This window comes from Lonchura striata, chromosome 12, assembly GCF_050655825.1.
Source record: "Lonchura striata isolate lonStrDom1 chromosome 12, ASM5065582v1, whole genome shotgun sequence".
Classification (NCBI taxonomy): Eukaryota; Metazoa; Chordata; class Aves; order Passeriformes; family Estrildidae; genus Lonchura; species Lonchura striata.
This window is the reverse complement of record NC_140714.1, coordinates 18,568,436-18,594,548: the sequence shown is the minus strand read 5'-3', so window position 1 is coordinate 18,594,548 and position 26,113 is coordinate 18,568,436. Positions and strand designations below refer to the sequence as shown.

The following is a 26,113-nucleotide window of genomic DNA, read 5'->3' as shown; positions in this document are numbered from 1 at the left end:
GCTTTACATGCCCTGCTACCTGAGATTGGATATATTTTCCAAATATGATTGGATTTGCTATATGTGGTACATAATGGTGTTACACAGTGCTTGCAGAGAATACAGAAAAATATCTAATGTTTGTAGAAGTCTTAATACAGCTTCTCTAAAATAAAATCATTATAGGCTTAAACAGGAGTTTTGATTGTGAAGAACTTCTGACAGAGAAGAGAAAAACAAAGACAACATTCACCTCTAAGAGTGCCATGAATTTTCAGAGAGAAAGACTCAAACAAAAGGTGATGGGAGAAGGAAAAGTGGTTTTTGCTAATCCCTACTGTATTGCCAGTTCTCTCCCTTTTCCCCTTATACATTTCCTGCATGATTTAGACACTTAAACACCTCTGTAGCAGACAGGAGCTGTTGTAACATCAGAAAGTTTGAACTCAAAATTGGATCAAGAGAAAAAATTGGGTTTTACTGATTGTATCAGTGATCCAGCACATCAGCAGCATTCCCAGGCATCAAACAGGACTGAAGCAAAGGAGAATGCAGAGAGGTATCACATAATTAAATAAATAGCTAAAATTTCACCAGAGTGGCCCTTTATTGATATGTCCCCCATATTTCTAATCTGAAAACACAAGAAAAAAGGGTATAAAAGCTAATTCCTTCTGCTTCCCATCACCCAAAAAACCCCAAGACCCACAGCAGTTCCATCTCTTGGGAAAAAATGGCACCAAACAAATCACCTCAAGTTCTCACTATTTCCTTTAGACATCAGCAGCCACCACCAAATGCCTCTCAAAACCAAGGCAATTTATTCCAAACCCTGGCTGGCAGGTAAGGAATTGCCAGCTCATCCCACATCTAGACAACCTAAAATGAAAGCACAATGAAACACCCACATGGGATGTAAAATCCGAAGACTGGAATCAAAAATGTAAACAAGATTATTTCATAATAACAAAGTTCTACATTAAGAGGTTGCTCTAATGTGAGAGTTTTAATTTAGTATTTGATGTTTTTTGGGAGAATGTATTAGTACTGAATGGTTATAATTGATTTGTAGTTTAATATATTGTGGTAAAATAGTTGATACTATAGGTACTAATATATATATGTATAATATTATATAGGTATAATTATAATATTAATATTACAGGTATGTTGGATATTGGTGTAGATGTTATAATTTTTAATGTGTTTTGGTTGAGTGATTGGAATTTAGTAGTACTTATGGGTGTTTTTATAGGAATTGAAGGAGATATATTGTGTTTGTAAAGTGAATTTATGATTACTGTTACATTTGTGAAGGGAAGATAGTGATTATTTGATTTTTTGTGGCGTAAAGACTTATTATAGTATGGGGGAGAGATACATTGTTTTAGTGGGAAATAAAAATAGAAGTGAGTTTTTGATGGGATGCATCAGCTGTGAAAGATGTATTGTAGCAGGACCATGTGGGGAAAAATACAGTTGATTGGTATTAGAAATAATAGCAGCATTGTGTGGCAAAAGCTAATTGTCTGGAAAACATTTATGAGGGATTGTAACCAGGAAATAGGTTGGTTCTGATGGAATAGTATTGAGTTTACATCTCTTGTGTCTCACCCTTCATCCAGACTGATAATGGAATAAAATCTTTTAAGACACCTCTCAGTTGCCCCATCTCTGTAAAAGCTGGGAAAACCAACACAAGTTGGCTGTGAGGCTCCCAAATTACCCAATGGTGAATATCCCTCATGGTTATTAAATCTACTTAAATAGCAAGTCTGCCCAAGCTTCCTAAGAAAAGGGTGGCAGGAATTTTTGTCTCACCCCTGTATCAGTAGAAGAACAGGTTCATGTGTGATGGATTTATCCAGGGACAGCTGGCACCATCAGCTCTCCCACAACATTTGGAGGATATTCAAAGGCTTCCTGTCTCAGATTAGCTGGGATGCAGGGTAATTATTCATTTTTGGGAGGATAATTATTGAATAGTTGATCTGAAAACGACCTTAAAATGATCAAAGGCAATGCTGTGGCACCACATCGTTCTGCTGCTGCTCGAGGTGGGGACAAGTTTGGTCAGCTATAAATTGATATAAAAATGGTGCATTTCAGCATCTTGCCTGCAACTCCAGCAAGGCAATCCTCCCCTGAGAGGGGGCCAGCTGGAATTATGCAACGGGTCAGGGTGACATTTCCCAGCAGCAAAGCTGAGGGAGCAGCGCTGATGTGGCTCAGTGAATATGGACTCGTGCTCCTTTCAGCTCACAGAACAGGGACGGGGAAAAAAAAGGATACAGCCCATCAATTCCCCCACTGGAAGAAGGGGAAATCAGGCCTGAAGAAAAGACTGAAAGGCTGGTGCGACAGTCCACACTCCCACTCTCTCTGAATCTCACCCATTTTTACATTCACAATGAGTTCTTTAATAAAAACTCCTCAATTTTAATAGCAAATAATTTAATTGTCCTTTTAATTTGAAGGATGTACCTGCCTTTCATTCACTTAAAAAAAAAAAAAAGGCAAAAAGTACTTCTACAAACATGAAAATTGTTGATTCTTCTCACTGGCTTAAGATGCATATGTCAGGTTTGTACACAACTTCTGAAAAATTAGAGGGTTGCTCAGGGCTGTGTCCAGTGGGATTCTGAATATCTGCAGAGAAGGAAACTCCACAACTTCTATAAACAATCTGTGCCAATGTTTGACCACCCACCCCACTAATTCAAATGAAAATTACTCTTTCAGCTTCACAACCAGATAAAAAGAGGGATAGCTCTAGAAAAAGTAGTTAATAAAGCTAAATTTAACCACATTTATCAATTGAATTAATATAATTTGGACCAGGGCAAGGTTTCCTGATTCCAAACTATAAATAAAACAACTGATAACTTTTAAAAACTAAGAATATCTATTCATAAGGTCCTGCACATGTAATTTAACAATACCTATTCTAAGGAACCAAACACTGACAGAGATGTTACATTTATACATCACAGTTAAGCAGTGACTCCATAACATAAGGATATGAATTATTCCTCTCCATCTCCTAACCCTTTCTGGTTCTCTCATTTGAACTTTTTACTTTTGTAATAAATAGTCTATGTTTCAAGACAAAAATAATTAAATCAGAAGGCTAGAAGTCTTTTAATTTAAAAAACAAAACTAATTATGAAAAATCTCTCCATTCCAAATGACAATAATTTGTGGCTGGATTTAACCAGGGGCACATTAATGCACCACACCACAGTGCAAAGAATGAACTCTGCCTTGTTATGACACTACTGATCAATTCTTAGTTATGATTAGGATCTTCCAGCCTTGCTGTTTCCAGATGAGATTAAACTGATTTTTACTGGCACAGATTTTTCTCCATATTTCCCTCAGAGGAGTCTTGGCATATTTGTCGCACTATAAGATATTATTCCTCTATATTTAGGGACCTTCCTATTATTGATCAAACTCATTCCTACATTCCCTTAAAATGTGCCATTTCATGACAATTTAGCTCTAAATTTGGAATATTCCTATTCCCTTTGCAGACATGGCCACTGAAAACCTGCACTCTTGTCCTTTTGTACAGCCCCAGGGAACTGGCAATGGTTGGATTTATTCTGGCACCATCCCAGCTTTAAGTGCAACAAGAACTGTTGACAAGTAACCTATATAATTCAAAGTAATTAGACACAGCAATTGTTATAAACTAACTTCAATTAACAACTAATTTAATTTAAATATAGTCTGAGTACAAGGATTCTGTTTGAGTTTGCTCTGAAGAAAGCCTCAGCATGTTTCTCATTACCAATATCAGCAGAACCCAGACCACAGGGACAGAGGGACAACTTCTAAACCAAACTGGCAAAAATTAGAAGCAGATTAAAAGATTTCATACATTTCTAATGAATTCTTCAATACATTCTGCAAACACTCCCCAGATTGTCATGAGCAGCAACCAAGCAGGCACTTTTCATTTCAAAAGAGAAATTCCACTGAATGGTAGGGCTGTAATTAATGGCATCCAAGAGCTGCTACCTTGGGTTAGATGTGTTACACTCAGGTTTTAGTGCCTGCTGGTCCCAGACTGGCTCTGTGAGAGCTGCAGACAGAGCAAACAGGGCAGAAACCCTGGGCTGGAGCCCATCGTGTAGGAAAACTCCAGTTCCAAGGCAATGTCCCTAGTTCAAAAAGCCTTTTTCCAAATTATACCCAACATTGGGATTTACAGGGAGTTGGCCAACATTAAAAGCCTTAGGGCTGAAACCTCACCTTTTTGGTTTAAGGAAACAGAGTTACATTTTCTTCAGTCTAAGCAGCATCTGTACACTTGGAAAATGTCCTTGGAGCACTCCACTGCACACTTAAATAATTTAGCAACAGATTTTCCCCTCTCAGTCCTTTCTCCCACCAAGCCAATAGTAATATTCAGTGATTCTGACCATGTGATTTTCAAAACTCTTCACCTTTTATTAACTTTACTCTTTTAATAAAAATTAATCACATTTCTTAAAAACACCTCCACTGGTAGCCTGAGTTGCATCTCATGCCTGTTTTTCCCTGGTCATCGTGCATGAATTTCAATCACGAAGTGTGAAACCCATCACCTATTCCATGGTATCTACATATACCCACTCATTTCTATTTGCTTCTCTTCTATGCTTCTTTTAGCTAATTAGAAGTGGAAAAACCAATCAACCAACAAAAATCCAATAAAACCCAGTCCTACCATCTGGAAAACATGAACTGTGATGATAATCATAGTATAGAATAATTTAATCACACATTAAATAACAGAAAATGACTAACTTTTACAGATGTGCATAAAAAATCTTCATTTCCATAAAACAAAGAGAATTTACAGGTGGCTGATCAGTCCATCCCGTTTTCACATGCAGAAAACTTATTAATACTCTAGGGATTGTCTGTTTTTCTATTAAATAGAACCAGATGGGGAAATAAATTTCTAGAAAGACCAAAGCAAAGATTAATCTTAATACTTGCTGCCTTTCTGGTGGCACCACAGCTACAAACAATTTGTACAGTTGAAGGCGCTAAATTTAGTGAGTGCAAAGCAAATCTAGCCACATGAAAAAGGAAGTTTTTTCACTTGATTGAAGCTCCTGATTATAGCCCATCATAATTACAGATCTTTTCTGTTAATAGTAATCATTTCCAGAGTAAGGAGAAGGGTTCTTGAAGCACCTATCTCCAAAGGAGTCTAAAACCACCACGAGCAGAAATTTCACTGCTGATCCAAAATGTGCTCCTCTTTACCAGCACACCACATCAGCTGCAACTATTTTTAGATTGGTTTTGGTCTGTTCCATTTGGGGCTTGGGAGGCAAATGGATGAGCTCAAGTGGATATAATCTGTCAGAGCCATGCTTAGCTAATATATTTTCTCAGAGGGATTTTTTTGCATGATTGGTGGGATGATGTTTGGGATGCATTCTAAATTCAGTCCTCTGGCCAGGCCCTCTCCTTGTCAGGACACCAGGAATGATGCCTTGGCTGGGCAGAGCAGCAGACGGAGGCTGCAGCCAATTTGTGCCTGATTATTCATTCAGCAGGAAACGGGACAGCAGTGCTGGAGAGCTGGAACATCCTGTCCTTCTTTAGAGAAAAATCCTCCCAGAAAAATCTTGTTTCTCACCTCTTCCAAATGCACAGCCCCTATCACACCAGTACTGAACACTGCCAGCCTTAGGAGTGAGGGGAAATGGAGGGGGATGGAATAAATGGAAATGACAGAAAAATAACAGTAGCATAAAAAAATCTGCAGTGGAGATGTTTAACATGCTCAAAGCTTTCCTGTGGTGCTATGGCCAATGAGCCACATCTTCTGCCTGACTTTCATCCAGCATTTCCCAAGGATAAGGTGTCCCAATGTCCCTACAAGGACTCACCAGGAGCCAGGCACACTCTACTGCTCTGTGTGTTTGCACCTGCACAGGTGAGGCAGGCTCATATATTTATTCCATTTCTTCCATTTATTAAGGCAGGCTCACAGATTTATTCCATTTACCCCATTCCATTTATCTAAGGCAGGCTCACAGTGCTTATTTCCTTTCTCTTAAATTTTTATAATTTCTAGAAGGTGTCTAGAAATTTTTCCATGCAAGGTGTCTGCATAGCAGCTCTGTCATTTTTTTTCAGTGATGCTAAGGGACTGGATGGCTTTGACTAAGTTAAAATAATCCTTATAAAATTTGAAAATTTCCTGTTTCCTCTGCAAGGCTCCAGCTGGGAAAAGGATTTTGTGGGACACATCTCCTGCCTGTCCCTGAGAACCTGGATCCATCACAGCCACCTGTCTTTGGGAAGTCAGAGGCCCTCATGGATCCCTGGTAACAATTCTCTGGGTTTCCACCCATCCTGGAGGTTTTGCTGTCCCAGAACCCCCTCTAAAAGCAGAAAAGACCAGGATTTTTGGACACCTTCCCACACCCACAAACAACCCAGAAATAAAACTGATTTTGCTCCAAAGGAGCCAAGAGCTTCACACAGAAGAAGAGAAAACTGGAAACTTGATAGAAAAATGGGTTCTACCTGCAGGAGAAAGCAGGAACTGGAAATTGAAGCCTAGATTTTACTTATCATACATTTAATACCAATTTTCTAAGTTATCTGTGACTCAAAAAGAATATAAGATTTTGCTTACATGAAAAGAAAATTAACAGATCTTGTGAAGTGCAAGGTCAGTCACGAAGAATAGCAATGAAAGTCAATTTAAAGACTTGTTCAAGTCTGCAAATAACTCCTATAACACCTGCCATGTATTGGTCTGAAATCAACACATTTCCTGTGAGACTTTATTCCCAATCCATTGTACTTCAGATCTTGTACAATTTGCAGTCTCTTGGTGATTGTTGACTGTTTTTTTCCCCCCAGTGGTATAAACCACTTTGGATCTCTGAGAGTAAAAAAAACTAAAACTGCATTGGATATAATATATATATTTACACAATATAAATCTGAAAGAAAAGTAATTTCCTATTTCATTATGAGGTGATTCACCCACCACATTGATTTCTAATCAGCCTGTTTGTGTACCTTATAACAGCACCACCATTTTCTGTGAAATTGGTATTAAATCATCACATTGGAAGGTATTTTCCTCCTGTTCCTACGACTGAGAGCACAAAGAAAACTCTGATTAAAACAAAATGTGCCTGAAGTAATTGGTTTACACCAACTCATGTGAAAACAACAGTTCCCATCAGGAAAACATGCTCCCTGAGAATATTCCCTGAAAAGTGCTAACACCACACCCCCAGCAGCACATCAATCAGCTCCAAGGTGTGATGGCTTCACCTCCGCAGGGTGGCAGAGGCAGCAAAAGGAGCCCAACACACTCCAATCATTCATTGTGCCAACATGTCTAAAAAAATAATTTTAAAAAAGAGTCCTAAAATGCTCAGACAAGAAGCAATATTTATAAACCCTGATGAAAACACTGTGGAGCACCTTGCAGGAAAAACTGATTTTTAAAGTCTGATTTTTACAGTTCCCTTCTCCTTTCCCTTCACTTTTTTCCTTTTTTCTTTCTTTTTTCCTTTTCCATTTCCTCTTCCCTTCCTTTTTCCTCCCCTTTTCCCATACCTGTTTTCCCTTTTCCCCCCCAATTTACCCTCCCTAAACCTCTGGTTTTGGGGCTCTCACTCCTTTTCCCATCATCTCGTCTGCTCCCCCAGCTCTGGCCACTTGCCCACCTGCACCTTTGGGAAGAGCTGGAGTTATCCCCACAAGTGAATTTTCTCATGCCAGGACAAGATTTGTGCAGAATGAGAAAATGAATAGAAGATAAATTACATAAAGGAAAATTCTATGCAAGGGAATAAGAAAATCATTTGTTGCATCATAGCAAATTCAAAATCTAATTTACTCATTTTCATACCAGCAAGAAGGAATAAAAACTCAAAAAATATAAAATTATATTATAATAACAAAGAGCTTCCAAGTGATTTTAGACTGACTAAAAGCTTGCAGTGAATATTGATTGCAAATGGAATTAATGGAATCTGCAATTACCAAACTGAAGGCAAAGAAGGCCAGGATGAAGGAGGTGTTTATTACCATGGGCTCTGTCACTTGAGGAAATTTGACAAAACAAGGATGCAATGAAAATGAAGAAACAGAATGTAAACTTTTATCTGGGATGGGAATAACTTATCAAGCAGGATTCTTTATTTATCCATCTCCTTTTCCTCTGGCCATTTGGTGCTGGGGCAGCACAGCCATCCCTTTCCTGGACAGGAAATTCAGAATAAGGGAGGGAGCTGCTGGTGCCCAGTACTCCCACAATTCCTGATCTCTGGGTGGGGGGAGAGAGCTCTGTCCCAGCACGTTTATCCCCCATTCTCCCCTCCAACATCTGTGTCCCTCTGCAGGGAATCCCCCCTTTCCTCTGGCAAGCAGGACACCAAATCCCACAGCCTTGGGGACATGGCAGAGGGAGAGGATGACCCTGCTCCCATCCCTGCTCCCAAATCCCCTCTTCTCTAAAATCCCCCATCCCTGCTCCCAAATGCCCTCTTCTACTCCTAAATCCCCTCTTCTTCTCCTAAGTCCCCTCTTCTTCTCCCAAATCCCTTCTTCTGCTCCCAAATCCCCCATGCTGCTCCCAACTCCCTTCTTCTGCTCCCAAATCCCCCTTTTCTGCTCCCAAATTCCCCTCTTCTGCTCCAAAATCCATTCTTCTGCTCCCAAATCCCTTCTTCTCTCCCAAATCCCCCCCTTCTGCTCCAAAATCCCCCCTTCCTTGGCAGCTGATTCCATTCCACCCCTCACAACTCACACAAAAAAAAAGAGATTTCATTAAGACCCATTTTTTTTTGGCAAGACAAACCCCTGCTGCCACTGGCAGGAAGAGCAGGGTGGGATAAGGGCCTGTCCCAGGCTTTACACACACAGTTATTTCAATTATGAAGTCAGCTGCTAATTTGGGAGAAAAGCTGGTTTTGTACCTCTCATTCTGCACAACTCCAATGGCAAGTGATGTGTGAAGATCATTACTCTCTGCTAATTACCACCCCTAGAAGCACAGACAATTAACTACATCATCTATTATCCCTAATAATTATTATTTACACAGTAAATAAGATGGACACTGTAGGTTGGGGTTTTTTTCCTGCCTAATTTATCCTGAGAAAATGCTTACCAAGGGCTTTATAAAAAGTTTTAAATATGCTGGGGGGGGATTTTTTGGGTGATGATTGTCTTGTTTATATTTAGAAAGGTTCTCTGGCCTGCATTGTCTGTTCCCATCCATAATTTATAGCTGCTTACACAGTTGTGTAACACTGGGAACAAAATACAAAAAAATCAGATTAAGCAATAAATTTACCTAAAATAGGAATTTTTTCACCTAGGAAATAAAACCTCTTACAAAATATACAGTTTAATCAATTTTTAACCAAATCAACAAAACTTTTCATTTTAAATGGTTCAAATGCACCATTTAGCTGGAGACACAAGCAATATTATAACCCTGTCACCTGAGCTCTTCAAAAAGAAGATTTTCACAAATTTCCAGTAACAAACTAATGTGCTGAAAGCAGGCAATAAATGACTTGCAGCACTATCCAGAAGTTGTTTGATTCCTGGGATGCCTTTCCTGATCTGAAGTCACCCTGGAAATCACACAGGGTATCAGAGGCAGGAAAAGAAGCCCAACATATTCAAATCATTCACTGTCCCAACATATTTTGTAAAAAAAAAAAAAAAAAAAAAGATAAAAAAAAAGCTCAGCCAACAAGAAGTAATATTTATAAATCCAGGTGAAAATACTGTGGAGCATCTTGCAGGAAACAGTGATTCAGTGATTTTTAAAGCCTTCACTTCTGGGAAGAGCTGGAGTTATCTCCATAAGCGAATCTGATTTTTTGCTAAGCAGATTTTCCTCAGTGTTTCTCTTGATATCCCATATTTAGTAATTTCTTGTAGCCCTAAGGCTATAGGATCCAAACTGGAAAACCTGGAGCAGTTCCATGAGTTGCCCCAAATTCCCTTGGTGTTTTTCAGACAGGGAACAAAATGAAGATCCTTTAATTTCTCCACCAGTTCCTCCCAGGACATTTTTCGGAGCCATTTTCTCAATGGATTTAATTACACAAGGAGAGGATTTTAGGACTGCAAATGTATTCCACAGGTGCAGGAAGGTGATTCCAGCATGTTGCTCCTCCCTCATCCATAATCTGTGGCACCAACGAGCTGGTCCAGTGCCATTACAAGGGCTAAGATGAAAAAAAATATTATCTCTTACTGTTTACTGATTTCCTGTATTGTTATATGAGGATAAAACATTGGACAGACCTATCCTTCCATAAAATCCCTGTCAAATAGCACTTCTCTTCCTCACCAGCTTTAAAACACAAATTATGAAATCATGACAGGGTGTCTGAAGGGAGAATTTACATTTGAGCATTGCCTGAGGAATGAAAGCAGAGATAAACAAACATTCTGAAGGATGGTCACTGCTGAATTGTCACCGAAATTCCCTCAAGCCCTTCTGTGCCAACACCAGCACTGCAAAGCTCCCTGTGGACAGAGCTTGGATTTGTGGAGCACACATGGTGCAGAAAACAGGGAAAAGCACACTGTAAATAGAGGAGCACAATGTGAAGAATTCCTGCAAACTCTTCTGCTGCCAATTCAGAATTTCCTTTCCTTTCCTTTCCTTTCCTTTCCTTTCCTTTCCTTTCCTTTCCTTTCCTTTCCTTTCCTTTCCTTTCCTTTCCTTTCCTTTCCTTTCCTTTCCTTTCCTTTCCTTTCCTTTCCTTTCCTTTCCTTTCCTTTCCTTTCCTTTCCTTTCCTTTCCTTTCCTTTCCTTTCCTTTCCTTTCCTTTCCTCCCCCATTCCCTTCACTTTTTTCTTCTTTTTCCTTTCATTTTCCATTCCTTTTCTCTTCCCTTCCCTTCCTTTTTCCTCCCCTTTTCCCATGCCATTTTTCCCTTTTCCCCCTCAATTTACCCTCCCTACACCTCTGGTTTTGGGGCTCTCACTCCTTTTCCCAGCATCTCGTCTGCTCCCCCAGCTCTGGCCCAGGCAGCTCAGCCTGGGCTGGCCACTTGCCCACCTGATGAAAAACTGACTGATCTTTTCCAAACACTTCCAACCAACAGCTGCAGCTGCCACTTGTGCCTTGATGTCAGTGGCAGAAGGAAAAATCAGAATTTAGGCCATGCCAGTGCCTCTGCTATAATTTAAATTGTCATAAATGAAAGCTTTGCTCAACCTATCCTTACTAATTTTTTTTTTTTAACCACTTTTGTGTCCATTTCTGTCCTCATATTTTGTGTCTGGAGGGGCTTTTTTAAGTATTTATCTGACTCATTTTTAGCAGCAATTGGGGAACTGATGAAATTAGTTGGATGAAAAAAGAGATGGCTTGAACCTTCATGTGCAGCAAAAATAAATGGGAAAATCATCTGTAACATAAGAAACAAAGGGCTTGAGAATAGGTTTTAAGCAAACCCTACCTGAGAGCAAAAATATCTTTGCAATTTCATATGCCAAAATAACTCCAAAAGGCTGTTTGGAGGTTAAAGGCTGTTTTCTTATGGTTCTCCTTGGAATATAAAAGGGAATTCTAGTGACATATAATAGCAGTTTCATTTAGCAGGCAGCCCTTGGCAGACAGCTCTGCTGCTGTAGCCTCAGGCCACAGAAATTCCCTGATTTTCTGTTGATAGGTGTGGCCTAATCTGATCTGTTGGGGCTTCAGCTTTTTTAGAAATGAAATTTACAAAAAAACCTTCCCTAAACACTCAGGGTCTCCATCTCCTTTTCCATTTCCAAAGCAAAACTTCAAATAAATACAGGGACACATTAAAATACATGCATGCATACATACATACATACATACATACATACATACATATAAATACAGAGGCACATTAAAATACATATATATACATTTATAGATATGTATCTTTATATATAAAGAAAGGTAGCTAGATAAAGGAAAGGTCTATTCTCTGGAAGATGAGATTAGGGACTCACAAGCAACCACTGCTTAAAAAGTGACATTTCAATTCTCCTTCTCATCACTAATAAATTTACACATTACTGTGGAGAAATGTATGGAAAAATTCATAAACATACCTGCTACAGCTCAAGTTTTGAAATTATTTGGTAGGAAACTTCCAAATATCCATATTCCCACAAAAAGTTTAAAGTTTTTTTTTTAAGAAGACCCTACTATATTGAAATTGTTGGAATTATGAATGGTAAAAGGAAATGCCAGGAATTTTCTGTTGGCTAAATTATATATATATATATATATATATATATATGTAATAATATATATATATATATATGTAATAATAATATATATATAATATATATATGTAATTACTGAGAGAATTTTTTTATCTGATTAAACAAATTTTTAAAAGTCAAGATTAATTAAAGCATTTGATGAGTAAAATTCAGTCTTTGAATAAAAAAAATAAATAAATCTCAAAGAAAGAAGCATATTTTGCACTCTGCACACCTTCTCAAAGGCTGCTCCTGACAGGAACATTGTGACTCCCAACAATCAGAGAGCTGTTCTTGCTTGGGATGCAAATATACTCTCCCAAAAAAACCCAACTTTCACCTGGTTACCATATCCATGTTCCCAATACCAGCAATAGATTTGCACCAATCCTTGCAAAGCAGCAAGATTGTGCTAAATTCTTATTTTCCCTCCTTACACCATTTCAATTTTGTAGAATGCCATTTCAGCTGCAATAAAATTGTCTGTACTCTCTGTGTTTTATTTTATTTTCCCCTTTAGGTTACATCCAACAATGGCTTTTTTCTCCCAAAAGCTTTCCCAGCTCACATTCGTAACTTGATGAATATTTACTAACATATAGGCCAACATATTTTTATTTTCTTTCCTCTAGGAAAATGGAGTGAATGTGGAAGGGAGTGAATGTTTTGCACTTTTCTGTGGCATCTCTTCCTTTGGTTCAAGGTTTGCCACTACATCCTCTGTGCAAATGCACCAAATCACAGCCAGAACAGCACTAAAAACTCCTCCTGGAATTCCAGATATTCACCCAGCACGAGCAAAAGGAGCATTTTATCCCTCAGCACCCACCAAGAAGCAAATGAAAAGTCAGTGTTAGATCCTCACAGTAACAGCTCCAGCTGGGACTTTTCCACTGGTGCTGAAAATCCCTCAGCTAAACCCTAATTGTTGTGTTTTCTCAATCAGGCACATCACACCCAGCCAGAAAATTAAAAGAAAAAATTCCTTTCTAATTAAAACTGGAGATATGAAAGCCAGAGCTGCACAAAAAATTGAAATCAGTGGTTTTGGTGTTTATTTAATCACTGCTCCTTGGCATCCAAGATCAATGTGCTCCTGCTCCAAGTGCAATAAAGGATTCCCAAAATGCAGAATTTGCTCTCAGAGTCTTTGCAGTCCCCATCACAGCTCACAGGCAGAAAAGCACAAAGCCTGATTTTATTTCCATGTGGGAACAGGAATATTGAACACAAAGGTTTGCTGGAGAACAGCTTCACACAAACAGCAGAAAAGTTGCTCTGAAGCTAAAGAAATGTAAAATCAGCTCACCCAGCAACTTAATCTTGGAAAGCAGTAAAAAGAGCTATATTTAATGATGCTATTGTTCAGTTGGAATAATTTATGTTTAATTTCTCAGGGAAATTCAAATCTTTTATGCCAAGCACTGATATTATTCCCTTTTTATATTTTTATCAATGGTTCAGTTGCCCCTTAATCAAAAGACAATGCAAAAGGGAATATTTCTCATTCAGCAGAGCATCTTGACTAATTTTATGGTCCCATATGTGATCCCTCTGAACAGAAGTTCACACAAAGAGCAATTTACAGCACACACGTAGCTGGAGAGCTAAAAATAGAATATGCAAAACTCAGTCTTGGCGACAAAACCCTTCCAATGCCCTTTGGGTTTCAGCTGATATTCACAATTTGATTAAACATGCTCCAAGAATGAGTGCACGAGCGTGCATTCTGTGTTAGCAGGAAGGAAAATAATTCTGTCTGTTTATCCTGGAAACATCTCCCTCAGGTGTTTTTTACTGCATTTATTTAGGATGCAAAATGGGCTATGGAACAATATCTTGTATCTTAAAGGTCAGCTGCAGCTTGTTATAAACTGTGAATAAAATGAAATCCCCTGAGTCTGGAGCTGTGGTTCTCATGGAGTCCATATTGCAAAGCTTTAGCTCATAAGATCTAAAAGATCTCCATAAATTTTAAACAGATAAGTTCAAGCAGTCACTGATCTGCATCCTGAGGATTTCACCCCTTTATCAGTTTAGAATCAGTCTCTGTGCAAAGTTAAAAAAGCACTGAAATGCTGAAATATTGACTCTCTGATAAGCACACGGAACTAATTCCAACAAGGAGCAATGAAGCCAAGACAGAGAAAAAGAAATTTATATTGGAACCATTTTAGAACTAGTATTCATCAGAAATGTTTCAGTGAACCACAGAAAAAGACAGATTATAAACTTAATATTGCAGATGTGGAAGGTGTGATGGTTTCCCATTTACTCTGGGACTCAGAGGGGTGAACTGGTGTGGAAGCTGAGCAGAAACACTTTGGTACTGGCTTTGATCTCAGAATGAGCAGCAAAATATAAAACTCTGTATAAGCCTCTGCCAGTCACACCTGACTGAAAAACCAACCCCCTGCCTGCCCTGCTGCTCCCTGGGAAGGAGGAAAATTCTGCTGGCACTGGGAACATTCTCCCAAAGCCTTCCCAAAGTCAAAGCCCACCCCTTGTTCTGATCCTGGCTGTCCAGGGTGTTTTATTCTCTTTCTCCAGGAGGAAGCACCTGAGCTGACTTAGGCTGTGACCAAATTTAAATAACCAAGGTGTATTTTCCTTCCCCAGGAATCAAATACTACATTGATTTGTCAGAGCAGGAATTACTCAGCAACAGCAAACTGTTCTTGCTGGTTTAGAAGTGCACAAATGAAATGTAAGGAGCTGCTGCCATAAAATATCCACTCTGAGTTATCACACAGGATTTGTTTTCTCTGATTGCATTTTAAAAGATCACTTTTAAAACAAACATCAAGTACATGCCTGACTTTATTCTGCAGCTCAGCACAGTCCTATAAAAAGGAAAATACATATATTCATAAACTAGAAAGAAAAAATCTATTTGTTCAGCAACATTTGTTCAAACATTCAGCTTGACCTTTCAAAGAACAAATCTATTGGAATTACAAAAATTTGCAGTCTCTTAATTAGCTCTGTACAAAAGAATCCAATGCCACAAGCAAACAGGATATTTCCATTCTGGCCTCCTATACAGAGTAAATAAAATACTTCAGGATGCAACTCACCTGAAACCAGAATGAATAAAGGTCATTAACCTCACTGATTTAACCAATCCAATTTGTGCTCTTTGAGCATTAATTGAAATTTCTTAGACACACAAAAATAATTTTGCACATATGAAGACTCAGTGAAAACCAGATGTGTTACCAACACATTTGTGTTCCCCAATTTATCTGCACCAAAACTAACTAGATTGGCCACCGCAATCTAATGACAGAAGGAGTTTTTTAAACGGTCTTGCAGTCTTAAATAAATCCCTGTCCTTAAAAAAACCAATAAAATATACAGTTTTTAGAGCACCTGTTCTCATTTTGAAGACCTCAACAGTACTTAATGCTTCATAGTCAACAACAAAACGTTAAAGAATTAACACTTCTCAAAAAAAAAATTACACCTCCTTCTGCTGATGCCTCAGGTTTTAGCTTTTATATTTTCAGATTCTGTGCTGCTTTAGTGTGTGGGTATAGGATTCCCATTAGGGGATGGTGAGCTCTGCACAGAGCAGAGAGACAAAACAATTCCTGCTCCAGCTGGGCACCAAGGACAAATGATCCAAACCTCAGCCCAGGAGCACAAACAGCGTGGGCTGGAGAGAGAAAAACAAGCAGGGTGGGACTGCCTGGGCTGGAGCTGGAATGGGACAATGAACTCCAAGTGCCAATGGAGCAGAACTGATCCCAGGGAGAGCCCCCGGGAGCGCTCGTGCATTTTGGGACCATTTTGGGTCATTTGGGTGCAGCCCTGGCTGGGCTCTGGTGCTGCCCAGTGTGGATCCATGGAGGAGATCCTTTAATAAATCCCTGCTTTATTCTTTAGCTCCGTCTAGTCTCTGTTCTAGCTCAGCCTTCACAAGGCATCACTGCTAAGCCTCACTTAATTACCCCCCAAAAAAAGGCACCGACTCACCAGAATTTTTGTAGTGTAAGCACTGTTGATAGCAATTGCATTGACCAGCAGCTCCATGGTTTTGGCAGGGATGGAGTCGGGGTCGGGGATCTCCTTGTAGTGGACATCACCCACGTAGGCCTGCACCACGGTCATGCGGTTGGTGGTCAGCGTGCCCGTCTTGTCCGAGCAGATGGCCGTGGCGTTGCCCATGGTCTCGCAGGCGTCCAGGTGCCGCACCAGGTTGTTGTCCCTCATCATTTTCTGAGGGGAAAACCCACCAAAAACCAAGTAAGAAACCCTTGGATGTCGGCTTTGACAGGTTTTTAGTCATAAAAAGGAAAGCAGCCCATGGTTAGTCCTGCTGGTGAGAATGTTCCCTAAAGCAGAGCTTTGGTGGGGACCAATAACTCCAAATCCCAGTTACAGACAACCAAGCCATGCCTATTCCTGTCCCTATTTTGCCTTTGATAAACTTTTAAAAGAATTGCATCATTTTCCTGCAGTAGGTTTGCATTTTAAGGAATAGCTGGAGCAGGTTGTTATCCATCATCATTTTCTGAGGGGAAAACCCACCAAGAAACCCTTCAATGATGGTTTTTCAGGATTTTAGTCATAAAAAGGAAAGCAGCCCACAGTTAGTCCTGCTGGTGAGAACGTTCCCTAAAGCAGAGCTTTGGTGGGGACCAATAACCCCAAATCGCAGTTACAGGCAGCCAAGCTGTGCCTGTCCCTGGCTATTCCTATGTCTAGTTTGCCTTTGATAAACTAAAAGAGTTGCATCATTTTCCTGCAGTAGGTTTGCATTTTAAGAAATAGCTGGAACAGGTTATTACCTCTCATTTTCTGAGGGGAAAACCCACCAAAAACCAAGCAAGAAACCCTTGTATGTTGGCTTTGACAGGTTTTTAGTCATAAAAAGGAAAGAAGCCCATGGTTAGTCCTGCTGGTGAGAACGTTCCCTAAAGTAGAACTTCGGTGGGGACCAATAACCCCAAATCCCAGTTACAGACAACCAAGCTGTGCCTGTCCCTACCTATCGCTATCCCATTTTGCCTTTGATAAACTTTTAAAAGAATTGTATCATTTTCTGCAGTAGGTTTGCATTTTAAAGACTAGCTGGAACAGGTTGTTACCCCTCATCATTTTCTGAGGGGAAAACCCACCAAAAACCAAGTAAGAAACCTTTCGATGCTGTTTTTTCAGGATTTTAGTCATAAAAAGGAAACAAGCCCACGGTTAGTCCTGCTAGTGAGAATGTTCCCTAAAGCAGAGCTTTGGTGGGGGCCTATAACCCCAAATCGCAGTTACAGACAGCCAAGCTGTGCCTGTTCCTGGGGTAATTTGCCTTTGATAAACTAAAAGAACTGCATCATTTTGCTGCAGTAGGTTAGCATTTTAAGAAATAGCTGGAACAGCAAAGATGAGCCAAAAGAACCAGAGATAACAGCATTTTTTAAAAATTATGGTTATAGCAAACATTTGGGTTTTTTTCTTAACACTGCTTGGAATACCAGGACATTATCTGGCAGCACACAGATGGACCACACATTTTGGGGGAAAAGCAAAAGAGAAAGGGTGTCAGAGGAAGGACATCAGGAGAATGAGAAAACATTCTCAAAGCAGCTACACTCTTCCTTAGCAAAACCCCATCTTTGAGACCTCCTCCTTTTTCCTAATAATTGTGATATTTGAGTACACAGAAGCCAAGAGATCCCTTCCTAAACTTCCTAAGTTAATTTGTTTACATGCTAAATGGAAATTAACTTTACACCATCTTAATTTAAGATTTCAGAATGTTTAAATCATCTGATTAAATTGTTCAAGTAATCCTGAAGTCCAGGATGCTAATCCTCTTTAATTTCCTAATAGAACCATTTACATTGACTTCAAAGAACAGAAACTGCATTTAGGAAAAGTACATGAAAGCTTCAGTGAAACTCTTAATTTCTTTTAGTAACTCCAATTTCCCTGAGAAGTGTTCCTGAAGACTTCAAATCCTTGTCAAAACTTTGTACAACTGCACAAGAAAATTTGAATACAAAATTATTCTATATCAAAAGACTGGACTATTTTCAGAGTACATTCTGCTCAATAAATTTCTGGTTCCTTGCAAAATAAGTAGGTATTTCTATTGTTTTATATTCCTGCACTGTGCAGTTTTAAGGAGATGTGTTGGAAGATACATGTGCATTTTTGTTAGAAATACTTTCAGTATAAGTTTTCTTTAAAGCAATGTCATGAATATTTTGAGCACAACATTTTTAGACCACCTTTCATCCCATCTGATAAAACCTGAAGACCAATTCAGTAGTGAACTCAAGCAAACAGCACTTTTCTCCCTGGATTATTTTGAATGTCTCTTACCTTTACAGAATAAGCCAGAGAAATAGTGACAGCAAGTGGGAGTCCCTCAGGAACAGCAACCACGAGCACAGTAACACCAATAATGAAGAATTTAACAAAATACTGAACGTAGACAGGAGTGCACTCAGGCAACCACTGCTTCTTGTTGACCACAAAGGTGTCAATGGCAAAATACAGTACCAAGATGATGACAGTGATGGCAGACATCACCAGACCTGGGAGGAGAAATCACCAGTTACCATAAACCCAAACACCACTAAGAACACGAGCAATTAGAAATTGGGATTTGATAGGAAATTCTTTCTTTCTTTCTTTGTGATATTTTTCACCAGTACCAATAACAAGGATAAACTGTACAATGAAGAAAAAAACATTGACATAATATATTTACGGCAAGCACACATTCCAGTGCACCAGGAATTCTAGGGAATTCATTTTTAAGCACTTACTGCTGCCTTTAAAACTTCCCAGGCAGCACAGGAGTTCTGCTGTCACTTGAGCTAAGCTTATTCAATTTAGCACATTACTTTGCCTGGTACAACATTTGTCTGGCCTTTTAACCCCCACCTTTTACAAATTACTTGTCTATCCATATTTAAACACCTTTCTTCTAAGTATATCTTTAGAGGCTTGAGCCAAGGAGCCTCCCATAGTTTATGTGGCTGTATAAAATGCTGTAGAAAAGCCTTACAGATGAGTCTGGGGGAATATAAAGAGGCAACAATGCAGAATTATCCACAGGACAGTTTTACACTGGGTTTCTTTAAAAAACTGACTAATGCAGGCTTTCCCAAGATGTGCCTTTTTAAGGGAACATCTGCAGAGTGAGTATTTTCATGTGCAGAGGTTCTAAAGAGACAGAGCCACCAATAAATATTTCACAGAATTGACAAAACATCCCAAGCATTCCATGCCCTCTCCCAGTGGCACAGGCTGCTGGGATGACACTCCTGCTCCACAGCTTTATCCCTGGGTTTGAGCACAAAAATAAAATTTCCATTATAGCCTCAGCCTTGCCTTGCTCTGACCAGCCCTTGGTTTGGCAGGTTTGTGTGAAGCAGTTCAGCCTGCATTTTGGAATAAATTAATTTCTCCCTAATGAAATCATAGAGCAGAAGGAGAATGCTGTGAATTTCATGTCTTGACTGCAGTTTTAAAAAAAATTGGTAAAGCTGAAGGATGCTAAGGTCGACAGGAAAGGGATGAGTCAGGGAGATCACTCTGTGCCAGAGGATAAGGGAATATCCATTAAAATGTTGTACAGGAAAATACTCCTGACAACACAAGACATCCCCATAGGTTGCTCAACGCCAAAGAAAAACCAAATGAGGCAATGATTAACTAATTTAATTGCTGTCCCTTGCCACATTCTGGTCAGAAATCCCTACGCAATTACTTTAAGAGTGGTGTTCACGTGCCAGAGTAGAAGTCAAGGCAATGAAGAAAAGCATTTAACCCAAGGAATTAATCATCAGGGGAAACAAAGGAGAGAAGCTGGAAGAATATGAACTGGGGTAAGGCATGAAATTGGAAATCAGGGATGATAATCCTGGATTTGGTCACACTCTGCTCAGGCAAAGGGAATTGGCATCATGGGGTTATGTGATCAACTCCTGTGATGAACTCACAGAGGGATGGGAAGGGAAAAACCAGACTGGGGGAGAAGGCTGAGGGAAATGGAACAGAGGGAAAGGGATCTTGTGGGGCCTCCACCAAGGAGTTGAGATCAAAATCTCTTTAAGGAGATCAAAATCTCTTTAATACCATGAGAAAAGCAAACCTAAGGAACTTTAGGCCCTTATGGAAGGTTTCCACTCTCTGCCTACATGCTGGAGAAGTTCTGCTGCCAGCACCAGGGGCCAGATGGTTCTGGATACAGGAGCTGAAAGATGTGTTGTGCTTGGGGAGAAGGCAGGAATGTGGATATTTGGGGAGAACAGAATGATTTCAGAATCCATGAAAGAGCAATACTGTGTGAGTGATATTTTGAGATGGTATTAGAGATCCTGAAACTGTGCACTCCCAAGTTCTGAGGGGAGATGAAATTAAATACGCAATTATTGCACTTGGGAATATTAACTCTGAGAAAAGCTGAATTTCATTTTGATTCAAATATTCCAATTCAAGTTGCCCAAAGCTCCTTGACAGTCAAAGCTGATTTTTAGGAGAATATAAGATCTTTAGCACTACATATTCCCCTTAGAACAGCTTTGTGATGACCCACTTCCAAATCCTGCAGTAAAATAGGGCTTGTCCCTTTTCAGAACCATTTACTTTCCAGCCTCCTGTGACCCAGAGGGGTTTGGTGTCCCCCAGCCATACCTGCTTTGCCAATCTGCACTGCCAGCTTGGTCAGCTTTCCCTGCAGGACGGATTTTTCCTTCTTGTGCATGTTGGACTTCTTCTTGTCCTTGTCGTCTCCCTCTCCCCCTTCTGCACTCTTCAGCGGCTGCATCTCCATGGCAGCAGCCCCGTCCTGCTGCTTGGCTGATAATGCAGAACAAAACTGTTACTCCAGAGCTTTATCCCTTCCTTTTCTCTGGGTTCATCCTCTCTGAACCCAGCCAGCATCACAGGGGACAATCTCTGCCAGGGACACCCTTGGCTCCCTGGAGACCCAGCGGGGCTCTGCAGGACACGGCTGTGCCAGCACATCCCGTGGGGATTTGGGCTGGAAAGCACTGATTTGGTTTATCCCTCATTTCTACCCCCACCCACGATGCTCTGGCCATACACATATATGTCACTGAATGTCTTGCCCGTGACTCGGCAGGGACAGCCCCAGCCCTGCAGGATTCCCTGGAACAGCAGAGCTCAGGTGCCCCCACAGATCCATATTCCTCTGGATTTTGGGATGCCTCTCGGAATGCAGTGCCCCCTCATGATCATATTTCCAATGCAAAGGTTTTGAAGGCCACGTGGCTGCACAGGTGGCCCATGTGTCACCTCTCTGGGCTGCAGGGGCATCTCAGTGACCAGGGGACCACACTCTGCCATCCACCATTGCAGAAAATCCCCTGTTATAAAGTTTCCTCAGCATTCCGTGATCAAGGTCCTCAGCCCTCGGGTCTCATGGTGGTGGCACCACCATTCCCCCACAAAACCCACACCCAGTTTCAGGGCTGGTCCCTCCTTTCCTGACAGAATGCCAGCAGAGGAAACTTTATTTTTTTAACGTGTTTCTGAAAGGCGATGACATTGCAGTGGATATATGTACATGTGTCTGGTTTGTACAGAGCATAATAAATAAAATAGGATGAGATGAAACAGCTTTGCTTTCGTGAAGAGATTGTACAAGACCGTGCTTGTTTGACCTGGAAATCTAATTTATCTACCTAGCCTGAATGCTTATTATTTAATAGCATTTTATTTGGTACTTTTGTACCATGAACCACTGAGTTTCTCTATCCAGTTTCTGAGCCATCACCTTTGCAATGTTCAATATTATCTGAGAAGAGAAAATTATAATTTTATTTGGTATAACCCGAAGAGCTCATGATTGCTGTGTCTTATAATAAAAAGGGAACCATGACTTTGCTTCAGAGAAAGCAAAATATTGATTCCAATTTCTTCCCGACACTGTATATTAAATAAGAAACTTCTAAGACTCTGAATCTTCCTGTTGTTTATCCTTATAAAAGGCTTTTACACTGCTAAACAACACCTTGGCTTTAAGGTTTCCTTTTTTTTTTGCTTTGCCTTTTCCCTGCAAATGAAGAGATGTCCAGACAATGCCATCAGACACCAGACATGATGAGACATAAAAAAACTGGGCTGGAAAATCACTAACAATACGTAGGATACACAACTTGCACAGGAAAAAAATTAATTCAAATGAGCTTTATGAGATGAAAGCAACATCTATAAATGGTTCCTTTAAAATACTCCTCTCCTAAACCTCTGCAGCTTGTGGAAGGCACAATCTCTTTGGTTGGGGTTGGTTGTTTGGGGGTTTTTGGGACATTCTGCATGAACAATTAGGGCCAGTTTCACACACAGGCACAGACCACAGATTCTCACTGTACTTTGGGACAGGCTTGAACTACATGCTCTCAATACAATCCACAACCTCCTGAATAGCAAAGAAGATTACCTTTGTTCTGGTTGTTCTCCATATTCCCATCCTGCATCTTGCCTAAATGATGAAAAATTCCAACAGACAACAGACAGTAAACAACCTTCAGCCAAGACAGAACACGAAAATGGGGATTTTTATCAATGGGAGACAAAAGCCATGAGCACACCACGGGCACCTGGGCACCATCCCCTGCCCTCACACCTGCACTCACAGAGGGGCCAACCCAGCCGGGCATGCCCAAGGAATTCCAGCCAAGCTCAGGGTTGGAGTACCTTAAATGCTGAATATCAGCACGAATCTTTGAGGAATCTGCATAAATTCAGAGGGGGAAATGAATAAAGTGGATCTGGTGGAAAGAGGAATTGGAATAATATTCCTGAGCTGATGTTTCAGAGGGCTGGGACTTAAAAATTCTGGCATACACCAGTAGAGAGTATGGCTTTCTTAATGTATTCCAGAATTAAATTGATCATGTTACTAAACTGAGGAAAAAATAGAAACAATGGTGTTAATAAGTCTAAATAACTAAAAAATGTAAATCAGATAGGATTTTAAAATTACATCTTCCTCGCTTGGTTGTTCTAATTAGCAAATTTCTTCGGGAAATACAAGTGCCAGGTGACTTAAATTTTTCAGATTTATCTTGAACATAGGTTTACCAAGTTCCTCTTTAATTTCCAGCTTGACATTTTATTCACAAACAGTTTTACCACAGCAAAGTCCTTATTCCTTTGTGCCTTTTTAAAGTGGTAATGTCATTTGAAAGTGTGCATGAGATAAAAATGGCAAAATGTACAAATCACATAAAAAACTTTGGCATTCAGAATAACAGCTATATATTTTCCAGTGTATTCAGAATTTCTTGGTAGGATCCTTTATGAAACTTTCACAGTAATTATATGAATTTATGGAAAAGACTACAAGAAATATTATCTCAGAATGGATGACAGTGTCTTTTGGTAGTTATGTAAAATGCACAAGAAAAAATGATGCTAAGGGAAATTAAGTTAAAACTCCATTACAGGATTGTTGACACATTCTAATAAGAAATGTACCATCAGAATTTATTAAAAATGTGCCAGCAGGTACATCTTGTTCTTCTGACTGCTATGTGGATTAATTTTTTCACTCTGCTGTGAATAAATCATAACAAAATGGAAAAGCTAAGATGTGTCTCTTGCACGTTGGTCTTTGCACTAAGTGGGAGAGCAAAAGTGACCAAATCAGTCTTGTATTTGTCAAAAATAGGCCCCAGTGCCACACTGGGAAATTTCAAAGCCCAGAAGCAGAGCCAGGGAAAGGACATTTCCAGACCTAAAGTCATCTGAGAACTCAGGTGGATGAACCACTGACCATCAGCTGCTTCTCTGTATTTCTAATTCTATTCCCACCCTGGCAATAACAGGACTTCTAAAAATCCAGAATTCACCTTCCAGAGCTTTACACTTTGCACAAGAGAGAAATCCCTGAACCTGAGCAAAACCAAGCTCAATTTCACAGGGAAATTCCCTATAAAACCTTGGCTCTGGGGCACAGTTGGACTCAGTACCTGCCTGGTGGCTCTTTGTCTTAGGAGGGCTTTTAATAAAGTTACTGGAAGACACAAAATATCTCTGGAGATTTGGATTTCTGGCTGGAGCATAAAGCCTTCCCAAAGAACTGGAAGGCATTAATTTAGAGCAGGCAGTCTGCTCCATTTCCTGCTCTGGAGATCCTTTTGCAGAGTGCAATTCCTAACCTCGGAGTGGCAAAAAAATGGAACAATATTCAACTTTCAAAAAGATAAAAATCACCAACAAAACCCAAACATGGCTGTCCCAACTGGCAAACACATCACAGAGATAATTTTTTTTGTCAATTAAAATATGTACTTTTAGGACATATATTTGCTATTTAATAGCATAATTATCATAATAAATTACACCAACAATTGACTGGCTGCCTGAAAACAGCAGTACACAAAATAAACAAGCATTAACAACAGTTTAAATGCAGATATTTTAAAAATACATTCATAATATTCTTAAATCTACTGCATTCAGGTTATTGAGTGGGGGAAGTCATCAGAGGTAGTTACAGTACAGTTATTTAGACAGAATAACAAAGAGAAGGTAATTTGAGTAATGAAGAAAAAGAAAAGGAAGCTGTAAACTATTTATATCCTCCTGTACCAAATAATTTTAAGGCTGCATTTTGGTATAAAATATGGACAGGGAAATTAAGGCAGAAAGAAAGGTGATAGAATCACCACTGCTGAGAGATCCTTCCTCCTTCCAGGTCCAAATACTCCCCCATCCTTCTCTCCTTGGTGCATTATTTGGAATTGTCAAAAGGAGGAGTATTTATTAATATTTTGATAGCATCATGTGAAATAATACTTTAAAAATACAGTATTTTTTTACATATTTCTAAAAATACTTTCTTCTTTTCTGTTTGGAGTAATAAATAAAATAAATGTTGTTTGGGCTGGAGAAATACATCTGAGATTTTTATCTCTTTTCTAAGCAAGGATGAAAAATCAGAAAGTTTAGAATATCATTTCTAACATCTGCATTCTGCAGCTGATTTGAAAGTTCTGAATTTAAATATAAATATTTTTCACATGCCTTTGCCTCACTACCATTCCTGTATTTTGGAAAGGACTCCTGACACCTTTACTGACAAAACTCTTACTGTAAAAGTCATGGACTTCACCAAACAAAATTCCTAAGAAAAGCCTCTCTTTACCTGCTTTAGCCCTTGAGGAAAATGTCACAGAACAACAAATTCCTATCAGTATTTTGGAAATTATTTCCCTCATTTGGAAATTATTTCTAAATTGGAAAAAGTGCTTGGAATCAACCAAAGAAAATAATGGAATTGTTGTCCAAGTGCTGAGAGGGAACCACTGTGTTAAACAGGAAGTTTTAGATAATTCCTCTATGCATTCAATAAATAGCTTTCCATACAATTCAGAAATATATTAAAATATAAATTTTAAAATGCATTAAAAATAGAAAAATAATATTTAAAAGTGAGCTCAAACTGCAAATTGCTTTGCAGGAGGAGAAGTAGCTCAGTACCTACACTGGGATTGGCTGTAGATGTAAAATATTCCAGCAGAGATTTCTCTGACTCTGGTAAGCCATTTCTATACCTTTTCTATATTTTCTGAACACACATTTACATAGCAAATTCTCTATCTTACAAAAGCCAAAAATACCCCAACAACCCACCCTGGAAATCCTGATTTAGGAAAGTGGCAGTGCTCTACTGGAAAGAAATCAAATTTGGGGTAATTTGAGCTACTAGGAGGAAATCAAATTTGGGGTAAACAAGCTGTAAACAATGATTGCTGCTTCCTTGATTTTCATTTTTTAAAGTTACCTTTACTAAATACTTTTTTAATGAGTTTTCCTGAATTACTACATTTATTCAAAATTTTCTGCTCTGTTTATGGCCTTAATTTGCAACCTTTCAAAAGCTGAATGTATTGTTCAC

General features: G+C 39.4%; 1 protein-coding gene across 20 annotated transcripts in view; it reads right to left on the bottom strand.

The window, feature by feature from the left end:
- The window catches only part of ATP2B2 (ATPase plasma membrane Ca2+ transporting 2), a 397,487-nt gene that overhangs the window by 58,915 nt on the left and 312,459 nt on the right, over nt 1-26,113 (bottom strand). For 17 of the 20 annotated variants that reach the window (XM_031505907.3, XM_031505906.3, XM_077786065.2 and 14 more), the window contains 4 exons: nt 22,649-22,690; nt 20,878-21,042; nt 18,556-18,770; nt 16,210-16,452 (listed from right to left, as the gene is read on the bottom strand). In XM_031505907.3, the coding sequence (XP_031361767.1) occupies nt 16,210-16,452; nt 18,556-18,770; nt 20,878-21,042; nt 22,649-22,690 (665 nt within the window). The remainder of the gene's footprint in view (nt 1-16,209; nt 16,453-18,555; nt 18,771-20,877; nt 21,043-22,648; nt 22,691-26,113) is intronic. The other 3 variants (XM_085590169.1, XM_077786066.2, XM_021530474.4) reach the window with 1 other exon arrangement.